Below are 12,367 nucleotides of genomic sequence, written 5' to 3'. Positions count from 1 at the left end.
GTCATTGTGATTTTGATTTATATTTTTCTAATGACTAATGATGTTGAACATCTTTTCATGAGTTTACTGGCCATGTGTATTTCTCTTCTTTGGAGAAATGTCTGTTCTAAATCCTTTGCCCTTTTGGTTACTTGTCTTTTTACTGTTGGGAAAATTCTTCATATATTCTGGATACAAGTCTCTTCGGATTTTTAATTTGCAAACATTTTTTTCTATTCTGTGGACTGTCTTTTTACTTTCTTGATGGTGTATTTTGAAGCACAAACATTTTTAATTTTGAAGTCCAATGTATATATTTTTTTTCTTTTTTGCCTGTGCTTTTGGTGTTATATCCAGGAAACCATTGCCTAACCCAAGAATGAAGATTTACTGCTGGTTCTTCTAAGAGTTTTATAGTTTTATCTTACTTTTATGTCTAAGATGCATCTTGAGTTAATATTTGTATATGGTGTGTGATAGGGAATACCCTCTTTATAATGGGAACATATATTTATTAAATGGTTGTACTTCCAATTCTATTATGCTTTTGTTCTTTTCATACATCTCTATTGAATATTTTCTCAACATTTTATAAAAGATTTTATTATAAAATTCTAATCCAAATAATACATTTTTCTATGTAAGTCCTATAAGTTTTAGAAGGCTTATTATGAAAAATAGGTACCCTCACTTTCCCACCACGTTTTCCATTTTCTAAGGCAATCACAATCAAGTCTTGTAGCTGTTTCTTAGGTTAGTTACAGCCCTATGTATAATTAAAATTCTTCTAATCCTACTATTTTTTTTCAGTTACATGTTATGTATTGACTTCTAACTGTGGAAGGTAGGGATTTAACTCTGTCTTATCTCTAAGTCACCTTGAAACTCTCCATCAGTTGTTTACATTTCTTCTCAAAATTTTTAAACAAATAGTCTTCTGATTTCATTTTCTTAGAGACATTTCTCCCAGAGCCTTCTCACAGGATTATTATGGACTGCTTTTCTCTTGTGCTGTGTAGCAGTTATCCTGGTGATTCTTTTTGCCTCTTTCTCATATTTTGATCTCCCTATTCTGTATCCCATACTGACTTCAATTTTGGTTTACTTCCTTGTTTTGGTGCAGCTCCAGTTCTTCCTGAGAAAAAGGGTACAGGGAGCAAAAACATTTATTTTTTTAAAGACTTTTTTAGCCTTATTCTGAATCGATAGCTTGGCTGGCATAGAGTTACGTTTGAAAGTATATTTTCCCATAGATTTTTGAAATTACAGTGCTAGGTTTGTTTAGTTTCCTTTGTTAAGTCTGAAGCATTGTAACTCTTGATACTTTGTATGTTTTTTCCTTCTCTAGAAGCTTTTCTGATTGTCTCTTGTTTCTAGCGTTCTAGGTGTTGTGGTAATGTGCCTTTGTGTTTCAGGTTTTTTTTGTTTTGTTTTTGTGGCTGGCTGGTATGGGGATCTGAACCCTTGACCTTGGTGTTTTTGTGGTTTTTTTTTTTTTTAAGTCCATTGTGTCGTGTCATGGGCTCTTTTAATAAGGAAACTTGTCTTTTAGATTTTGGAAATATTCTTGAATTATTATAATGATGATTTCTTCTTCCTCTCCATTTTCTGTTTTCTCTCTTTCTGGAGATCTTTAGACATCTTGACTGGTCCTGTAATTTTTAAATCTTTTTTTTCTATTTTCTATCTTTTTTCTGACTTTTTATCTTTTTTTTTTTTGGTATGTACTGTTTTCTAGGATATTTTTTCAACTTTATCTCCTGTCTTTTATTGCCTTTTAAATTTTTGCTATATTTAAAAATTTTTTTTGGTGGAATAGGAAGTCAGATTTTATTGAGGAATACCTGTGACCTGAGGAGATGTTAGGCAAACCCATCTCTGTGGTAAACCTGAAGGAGAATAGCCAAACTAAAATCATCTCAAAGACTCAGATTTACTGAGGGGTTTTTAAAGAGAGGCTTGAGGGAATGGAATTTGGGAAGTGAAAAGCAGGAGGGACGGGAATGTGAGCTGTGGAGGCTCTGAGCAAGGAGTCAGGTGCAAGGTCTTGCCAAGGCTCCTGGTTTCTGTTCCCATCATAGATGTTATCCTAGGGTCCTGCTGGATTTTGATGTGCTTCAGGGTGGGATCGGCATGGCTTTACTGATGTCTTTCTTTGGTTTCTTGGGGTTTAGATAGTACATGTGTCCTGGCAAGTTTGCAACTCCAGGCTGACATTAATTTCTTTCATACAGTTGCCTCCCTGCTGTTGAGTTACTTTAGTTCGTGTTCTCTGTTTGCTGCAGTAAATCATTCACCACATTTTTCAGGGAAGGTTCTTGGTTGACATACTTTCTTAACCTCTTCATATTTGAGAATGTCTTCCAGTTGCCTTTGTATGGAAATGATAACTTGGCAGTGCATATAATTCTTGGTTCAAAATTATTTTCCCTTAAAATTGTGTAGATATTGTTCTATTGTCTTCTGGCATTTAGAGTTTCAAGAGAAAAATCTGAGGTCATCCTGACTCTTGCCCCTTTATAGGTAACTTGCTTTCTCTCTCTGGATACTTGTAGAATTTTTTCTTTACCCTTGAAATTTAAAAATATCACCAGAATATGCCTAGATGTTGCTTTCTTTTCATCAAATTTTAAAGGTGCCCTGTATGCTTTTTCCATTTGTAGATCTAGTTTGTTCTTCAACTCTGGAAAATTTTCTTTAATTAGTTCCTTAATATTACTGTTTCAACTCAATTTGCTTTGTCCTCTGTTTCAGGTATTCCTATTATGGGTAGATTGTATCTCCTGAACCACCTCTCTAGGTCTCTTTTTCTCTTTTTTTTCTTGATTTCTTTTCCCTTTTTCTCTGCATTCTGTGAGACTTTCTCTTGTTTTGCATTTACTTTAGTAACTTGATTTTGTGGCCAATTCCAGCCTTGTACTTCTTTCAGTTAACTCTCTCAACTCCCCAATACTTTTCTAGGTCTCTGCCCATCCATTCTCTTATCAGTATGGATAGTTTGTTAAACTTCTTTGTTATAGAATTCTTAAATCTTTTTATAGCTTCTATTTCCAAAATTTCAAGATTACTTAGCTCTGAGCCTTTCTCCTGAGTTGCAGTATTATGACCTTCAATATCTCTTCTTAGCAACAAAGACCAAAAACAAAGATTAAGGGAGGCCTTCCACAACACAGAAAATAAAAAGTCCAAAATGGTTCCTGTTACATCCTATTTTTAATTTCTAAAATATCTCTCTTGTTCTAAGTGTCCCCCTTTCCTCCTTTTAAAAAATAGCATTCTATTCTTTGTGGATGTAATATCTCTTTTTATTTCTGAGAAGTTTAAGGATAGCTTTTTGGATGTTTTCATCTCCATATATATAGTCCATTTCCTCTGAGTGTTCTTTCCCCATCCTCTACCCCTTTGTTTCACTTGGATTCTTTTGTGTAGACACTTGCCTTTGATGTTTGATGATTTTTGTAGTGTGGTGCTCATATTTAACAGCAGATTTACAAAAGTGATTATACTCTCTGTAGGTATGGGTAGGTTTGGTAATAGTGGGACCCTTCTTAGTGTATCTGGCTAGGCTATTTCCTTAGGGAATCCCTAATGTCAGAATCCAAGTCTTTTCTCTTTGGGCTAGACATTTAAGAATCTGCAAATTCCTGCCTTGAAAGATTTAGCCTGGATGCCAGTGTTCTGGAAACTGAGTAAAAAACTGAACTGGTAGTGTCACCAACTTTATTATATAGGTGGGCTTTCAATTAATTCTCCTGTTTTCAGTGTATTATCCCTTTGCTCTTTGCATGGTTTCTCTGAATGCAGAGATACTGTTTTACCTTCCCTAATGAATAAAACTCGAGCCTTCTTGACTTTGGTTAGTTGTTCTGTTTCCAACTTGACCTTTATTCTAATTTCCCTTATTGACATATTCTACCAATTCTGAACCTTTTTGTGTGTGTGTGGGAGAGAAGTGGGGGATGGAGTGGTTCTGTAGATGCTTCTTAGCTTTCCTCACTACAGACGGTAGAGTTGGTGTAGGGATGGTGGGTTGCTTTTTTTTAATTTAAATTGGGTGAACAATGGGGGCTCCATGAGAAATGACATTTGAGGAAGGATGTGGAAGAAAAAACACTCCACTTTATAATTTTATTTGTTCAGTTTTCCCCCAGTTTTCTGTCTGTTTATATTTCTTCTTAATTTTTTTTGTGCCTTTATAATATCTTCCTATTCCTACTAATTTTCCTTTTTCCCTTTTTAAAAAGAGTTACACTAGAGATATGTGAATACGTTCTTGTTTCAAAAATTCAGGTAACAGAAAGTCGAAGTCTTGCTTGACCAGAACCTTTCCTGCACCTCTTCCTGTTTAGTGTATCTTTCCAGACTTTTATCTGTACATATTTCCTATCTATGTATATATATGTGTGTAGAAGAACCTAGTCTTCTGTGTTTCTGATTGCATATGCTGCATTTAATTGTTATTAAACATTGTCTTCAAAATGTTCATAGGATTCATATTGTCTTTTAATTCCATTTTTCCATGAACTTTTTGAAGTACCCTCGTACATACTACAAACGTTGTTTTGCAACATTTTTGTTGTATTTACTATTATGTATTGACTGTATATAAATTTGAACATATATATCAGTCTTCAAACTATTGCCTAATATTTCTTTGGCTACCCCTTAGTTTATATACTCATTCTTCCATTGATGGATATTAGGATATTTTCAGGTTTTTTACTGTTAGTGCTGCAAAGAAAATTCTTGTTATGTGCCTCTTTATGTACATGTGTGAATATTTCTCTTGTGCAGATGTTGAAAACAGAGTTGTGGTTAAACACATGCATATTTTGAATTTTAGTAAATATGGCTGAATTACTCTCCTGGAGTCGGTACTAGTGAACACCATCAACAACTGCATGAGATAGTCCATTTCCTTATGCTGTCTTTCAAATTTGATATTATCTTTTTTTAATTGAATAGGGTGAAAAAAGAAAAAAGAAACCTTATTTTAACTTGCTTTTCTTTGATTATTGCTGAAGTTGAACATTTTTTGTCTGTATTTCTTCTTTGACTTGCCTATTTATGACATTTGCTTGATTTTCTGTTTTGATACTTGTCTATTTCTATGTAAGTCGGTAAGAGTTGTTTTGTAGTTTGGATGTTTTTCTTTTGTCTGTCACATATTTTAGAAACATTTTCTTTCAGTCTTGCTTATCTTTACACTTATGTATGGAGTTTATTCTTTTGTACAAAAGTTAAACTATTAGCACTGGGTTTTGGACGTGGTTTTATTTTTTTTTTAAATTGAAAATTCTACAGAACTGTACATGTAGATATGTTGCTTTTAGCTAATTTTGATCACCAATAAGAAAATATGCAACCAGTAGTGGCTAAAGAAATAGCCACCACTGGCTGTTTTCCTCAAATAACTTAAAGCCTGAAGGTTGGGAGCTTTTTGCAGTGGTTCTCTTTGTCTCTCATAGTCATGAGATTACTGCCATATATTTAGGCACTGCAGGTACATTCAAAGCAGTAAAAAAGGGAAAAGGGATAAGACTTTTATTATGAAAGCAAAAGCATTTCCAGAAGCCCCTAGTTGACTTCTGCTTATGTTTCATTGGCAACCCTAAGAGCAAGGGGGTCTGGTCAAGCTTTTCTTGCTTTTTTTTGATAAAGATGAGCAAGGTTGAAAAGGATAGGAAATAGAGTTCAGTTTTCCTACCAGTGATGTCTGCCACAACCTACAAACTTAATTTATATAGAAGCTGAGATGTTATGGATTGAAATTAAATTTTAGTTTTATAGTTTAAATATTTCATATGTTATAATTATTTTAGGACTCCAGTTCAGTTGTAGAATGGACACAGGCCCCAAAAGAAAGGGCTCATCGAGGATCGGAACATCTGAACAGTTATGAAGCAGAATGGGACATGGTTAATACGGTTTCATTTAAAAAGAAACCACATACAAATGGAGGTATGAATTAAATCTTTTGAAATTTTAAACTGATTTGCTACAATATACTAATAAACAAAAGTACAAAGAATATTCTTTAATGCTACTCAGAAGAATGACAATTGGGTGCTTTGGATAATATGTATTACTCATATTTTAATTATATTTCTTTTTCATCTGACTTTTTTTTGTTGTTTGTGAGTTCAAAAAAGGATTTAAAAATTTTGTAGTTATTAATGGCAGAAGATAGAAACGCTTGGCTGTCTTTCATGTACATTTTTCTTAATCCAGTAGAATTTTAAAAAATCATGTTATTTCAGTCTTAAAGCACCAGGGGGAGATGGAGTATACTACTAAACTATACCATTCAAATTTCAGTGTTTACTGGGATCTTCGCAACTCATTGTGGTCTCCCCTTTATATATGTTCACTGACATCCCCTTTCTATATATATTTAAATCTATATTTGCTAAATGTAATGATTATCTACATGTAGTTAACAAGAAAGAGTCAAGCTAACAGTCTGACATTACTGTATATGCTAGTTCGTGTAAGAAATAGCTCATATACCATAGAACACATATACTCCCCAAATATGATCTAGCTTGCCCATCTTTGATTTGGCCAGCCTATTTGTGATATGTTTTAAAATGTATAGAGTTACAGTGTCTAGTTTTTATTTTTTTTTCATTGATTCCTTTGTGTTTTATTAATGAAGTAGATATTTTCTCTCTTAATGAGTTTGGCTTGGCCTGAATTTAGGAAGAATCCATGTTTATCAGTTCAAAGGTTTGGCCTAAACTTAAGAAATATGTATTGCTATACTTATATAGCATTGTTATTAAGTAAAATTGATTTTCATGTATGGCCTGGGGAAATCATTCTCGTGTACAATAGTTAGACTTTGTACGTTATCATTTCTCGGAAACAGTGACAATTAAGAGGTAAATAGTAATTCACAAGCTTTTGATAACAATCACCCCATGCATGGGTATCTCCTTTTTTTTCTTTTTCTTTTGACTTTCCCTTTCTAGTGAAAGGGAAGGTTCTTATCAGAACCAGAATGCAAAGTATCAAGGAAAGATGAAACCACAGGGTTTTAATATATGTGGAATGTGAGATGATTTTTGACTTCTCTAGACTAGATCTTCAGGATGGGTTTATGTGAGTTGTTTTTTATTTGTTGTTGCTTAATATTGTGAAATTCTTGAAAATGAAAGATGACAAACTACAGAAATGAGTGAAAGGAGTGAATTTTCAGAATTTTATAAAAGAAAGAAGCATTACATGGATGAGAAAAGCATAATCTTGCAATAAATTAGTGGCAGGCTTGGCTGCATGTCGAAGTCACCTTCAGGTTAGTTTTTTAAAAAAAACATACCAACAATTAGACTCTGGAGATGGAGCATGGGCCATCTGTATTTTCCAAAAGGTATTTAAGTGATTTTAATGAGTGGTCAGAATTGAGAACTTCTTTGTAGTTATGCAGCTTAGCAAAAATCTACAGATGTAAATACTGCTTATGTGGCTTGGCCACAGAGTGACTTATAAAGTGAACAGACTTTATTTTGTAATTACAGTCATGCATTGTTTATTGATGGGCATACGTTCTCAGAAATGTGTCGTTAGGTGATTTCATAGTTGTGCAAACATTGTAGAGAGTACTTAACACAAACCTAGATGGTAAAGTGTACTACACATGTAGGCTGTATGGTATAACATATGGCTTCTAGGCTACAAACCTCTATAGCATGTCACTGTACTGAATACTGTAGGCAGTTGTAACACAATGGTAAGTATTTGTGTATCTATAGAAACGGTACAGCAAAAATAGTGTCATCGAATAGGATCACTGTCATATATACGGCTTCATTGACTGAAATGTAAGACGGCACATAACTGTATTAAAAGTGGAGCTGTTTTTAAGCTTGAGGGTTTCAAATTTATGCTATTCATGCCATATGAAACATTTTTACTGTTTTTAAAAGTTTTTATTTTTCTCACTTTTTAGCCTTAATATTTTTTTACTTTGTACTTTTTTTGGTGAGGGCACAAAGGAAACTTGGGACATACCTTTTAAAAAATTGACTATTGAAGACTTAATTAACTTTGTTTTTCTTAAGAGCATTTATATTTCATAAGAGGGTCTACTGCTCAATTTTTTGCTTTTATATACTAGATTAAATTTTTTGAAAATATTTCTGCCCAGAACAAGAAACTGCCATCATGTTCTGGAAACCTATCCAAATAAAATGTCATGTTCTTGATGTTAATTCTATTCAAAATAGTATATGGACTGAACTGATTTGTTTTACTTTTTTGCTATTATATTCACTTCTCCTATGTCAGTGTATAGGAGATGCTTTATACTTTTATTTGGTGACATAGTAAATTCGTTAGAACTAATTAATTTTATTTACCTGTTTTTTTAATGAAAAAGAAGGAAATTTTGAGTTAACTCTTGGCTTTTATTAGTTTTCCTTTGTGATCATTTCTATTTCTGGTTAGCAGTTGGTAGCAGAGTAATTTGCAGATTACTTTTTTGTTGACTTGGTGCTAGGTTGTTAATTTATTTACTCAACACAACTTTGAATACTTAATACATGCTCGCTATTCTTCTAGTACTGGAGATATAGCTGTGGACAAAATAAAGTTCTTATTCTCATGAAGTTTATATTCTAGTGGAGGAACTTGTAGAATTGACTTTTAATGTTTCTCTCATCTTTGTCAGAGCTTTAGTTGAGGAAATGTGTGAGGGATTTTCTTTTGTATGTAATATATGTACCCTCCATTTAATGAGGGTAAATCTGTGTACTGTCTTTACTCTTGAATATGCATAAATTCCTGATAACTCACATAGCCTACACATAGTATTTAATGTTCTCCATATGATTTTCTTGCATAATTTAGATTAAATACTCTTTGTGCAGTTGAATAATTTAATTTAAAAAATTGTATCTAGTTTTTCATTGCTGTTTTTCTGTGAGAATATTTTTGGTTTTCACAAATAAGCTAGTATTACTTATTAAGTATTCTTTCAAGGTAGTTCAAGTACATTCACACTTAAGTGAGTGATTCATGGATAAATTGGAATTTTAAAGTTGTTCTCACTTTGATATTAGTTTATAGTGGTTTTATGAGCTCTATAATAGAAATATCAGTGAAACATTATGTAAAGTAGTCAAGTAGATACATAGCACTTAATCTAGTACCAGCCTGAGATATTAATTTACCATCCAAACTGTTATGGTAGGAAGGCAGGTCAGTGTATATAAATAAGTTACTTTAGCCTTTCTGGACTTCCTTCACATGATACTTGTTAAAGTGTCCATGAGACAGTGATCGTGCCTGACTTCCTTTCAGGTAGAGATGTCTGTAAACTGCATATTTCTATGTGTCAGTTCGGAAGATCTTGTTGAGGTGATGGAGCTATAATGTTTCTGGCTATATAGGAAGGTGCATACATGCAGGTCAACAGTGATTAACCTGTCTTTTGATCCAGTCTTAAAAGCAGCTGTCTTTTATGTAGTTTATCTTTGTGGATTGATAGAGCGAGACAGAATTAATAAAGGTGTTCAGTAACAGGATAGTATGACACTTCTTATGAAATAACATCTGGGAAAAGATTTTTGGTTTTCAAAATTTCAGAAACTTGACATTCTCATGTCTGAGTTAAACTGTTAAAAAAAGTGGCATTTTAGATTAGAAGTGAATTATAAGTATAGTGTCATTAGTGAGAAAGAAAAAAATTGTAGCAGTAAAAAATGTTATTTAAATAGTTAATTTTTAAGTTGCTTATCAGTTATGATAATGTTTATGAGCCTAGAATTTTAGCTTCTATAAACAGTTCACGAAGTCAGAAAATGATGTATTTTGAATAACTATGGTTTAGTTTGAACTGAGGTGTTAATTTGGTAGAAAGTTAATTTAGCAAGAAGATTGAATGTATTCATTCTCTTTGAAGCATTTGCAACTTAGTCTATTTTTTCATTTTCAGTTCCCCCAATGTTTTTTGTCTTTTTGCAAATAAAATATCACTGCAGTGTTATTTTTTTTATAGTAGTTTGCTTACCTTCACTATCAGTGTAGTCTCCTTAAAATAATTACAAAGGGAAATGAAGAATTTTTTTTTAATGACTCTCCAAGAGAATTATGCTATTCTTATTTGGGGTGAATGAAAAAGATTAACATTTACTGAGTATTTCCTATATACTTGGCCTGTACTAGTTAGTTGACAATTATTATCTCTTAATTCTTAGAATAACATTGTAAGGTAAGTATAATTATATCCATTTTACAGATGAAGAAACTGAGGCTCAGAGATTCTGTTATTTGCTCCAGATTATTCATTTAGTAAGGTGGTAGTGCTGCTGTTTGAATCCAGCCAGCCTGCTTCCAAAGCCATGGTCATTTTTGGGCAAAGCTTCTATTTTGTATTGGGATAATATTTTTTGAATTTGTATGTGGTAGAATAATTGTTTTAAAAATCACTATTTTTGAGAAAATGTATGTTACTATTTCCAATACAGGTGGAAAGCCATAGTAATATGAGTGCTATAGTGATTCCCTGGATTCAACAAATTTTGTTAGGCAGTCATGAAGAGCACTGTCAATACCTTTTAAAAAGGTGAACAAAAATATTTTGCCCCACTTTCTTGTTTTTAAGATGCTCCAAGTCATAAAAATGGGAAAAGCAAATGGTCATTCCTGTTCAGTTTGACAGACCTGAAATCAATCAAGCAAAACAAAGAGGGTATGGGCTGGTCGTATTTGGTATTTTGTCTAAAGGATGACGTCGTTCTCCCTGCTCTGCACTTTCATCAAGGAGATAGCAAACTACTGATTGAATCTCTTGAAAAATATGTGGTATTGTGTGAGTAAGTATCAAGTTATTTTCTACTTATTGAAACTGGATTGTTGTATTAACCCCAAGACATATTATTTTTATTTGTCATTGGGCATCAGTGACCTATGTGCGTATGAGGGAAGAAGCAGCTTTGTTTGTTTCTGGGATATTGACTTCTTTGGATCAATGACTGAATAAAATTTTGCCATTTTAGTAATTTGAATCTGAGACTTATCACCATATTATTTTTTTAAAGAAAAGAGTAGTCCAGTATTTTTATACATTTAAATGAATGGATGATGTGTCACTAATTTATGGATTGTATATCTACCTAATTTACCTTTTATTGTGTATTTTCTTTTAAACATTGTTTATTTGTTATTTTGTGACTTTAAGTCAGGCAAATGTAAGTCCTTTATAAAATTATTTATAAGTTGGAATATAGGGCCTTCTCACTTTCCAAAAGTCTTCTTACATTTATTCACCTTTGTGCATCTGTACAGACACTCTCTTTCTTGCTGTCACTCTGAACAAGTATTTTTCATTTGTTCACTATAGTAATCACTATACCAATAACTATGCTAGTTGCTTGATATTTAGTAGTGAACAAAATAGTCATGTTCCTGGATTTTGAAAATTTATGGTCTTGTGAAGGATGCTGGCATATAGATGGCAATTAAAACTCAAGAACTAAGATGGAGGAAGTACAAGGTGTTTTGAGAGCTCCCAGGAAGGGAGGAGGCTATTCAGATTAGGGGTAGGAATCAGGGAAGACTTCCTGGAGTAGGTAGCACCTAGGTTGAGATCTGAAAAAATGAGTGAACGTTAGTGTGAAAGGAAAGGAGATATTTACAGGTAGGGATGTTTTAGATGGAGGGAAGAGTACAAACATGACGTAATCACAGAACAAAATAGTTCAATATTTCAGGTCTGCAAAGTATGGGGAAGGGAGTGTACCAGCATTAAAGATGAGGCCAAAGAGCTGAGTAAAGGCCAGAGCATGAAGAATCATGATTATAAGTCATGACAGGTTATTCCAGTCACGTAGATGAGATTAAGGTGGCCTAAACTAGGAAAGTGACAGAAAAGATACAAGTATTGGAGAAATATGTAGAATTAGATTTTGTGATTGATTGTTTATGTGTAAGTGAGAAGGGAGAAGTTGAGATTTTGGGCTTGAGGAAACTGTAGGGATGATAATTAACTTTACTAATATAATGTTCTAACTTTGTTGTATAGTTTGCCTAAATTTAGATTACAGAAAGCTAGGAGTGATCCAAGAGTTGGAAGATTTTGACTATGCATGAAATATTTACTGGTATAAAGTTTTTCTGTACTGTGTTGATCACCTCTGGCTGGCACTAGGCATGCTGTATCTGTACCAGTAAGTATAAAAAAGTCAGGCCTGGTTGATGGTATGTGGATCTTGCATCTTGAAGTGAGAAGCTGTGAATAGGCTATGACTGAGAGTGTTAAGTAGATTTCAGGACAGGCAGTGTCATGACTGGTGTAGCAGGCATTTAAGACTTGGGAGTTTTAGCACCATAGTGAGCTCAGTAATTAGTGTTGTGACATAACTGTTGTTTAGAGCATAGAATCTAG

At 33.3% G+C, this 12,367-nt stretch overlaps 1 protein-coding gene across 2 annotated transcripts in view; it reads left to right on the top strand.

Annotated features, from left to right (window-relative positions):
• TBC1D15 (TBC1 domain family, member 15) overlaps positions 1 to 12,367 on the top strand; it is a 64,174-nt gene that overhangs the window by 19,366 nt on the left and 32,441 nt on the right. For both annotated transcript variants that reach the window (XM_008584081.1, XM_008584082.1), the window contains exons 4-5: positions 5,802 to 5,940; positions 10,586 to 10,796. In XM_008584081.1, the coding sequence (XP_008582303.1) occupies positions 5,802 to 5,940; positions 10,586 to 10,796 (350 nt within the window). The remainder of the gene's footprint in view (positions 1 to 5,801; positions 5,941 to 10,585; positions 10,797 to 12,367) is intronic.

Source organism: Galeopterus variegatus, unplaced genomic scaffold (genome assembly GCF_000696425.1).
Source record: "Galeopterus variegatus unplaced genomic scaffold, G_variegatus-3.0.2 Scaffold3143, whole genome shotgun sequence".
Classification (NCBI taxonomy): Eukaryota; Metazoa; Chordata; class Mammalia; order Dermoptera; family Cynocephalidae; genus Galeopterus; species Galeopterus variegatus.
This window is presented reverse-complemented; position numbering and strand designations above follow the sequence as displayed.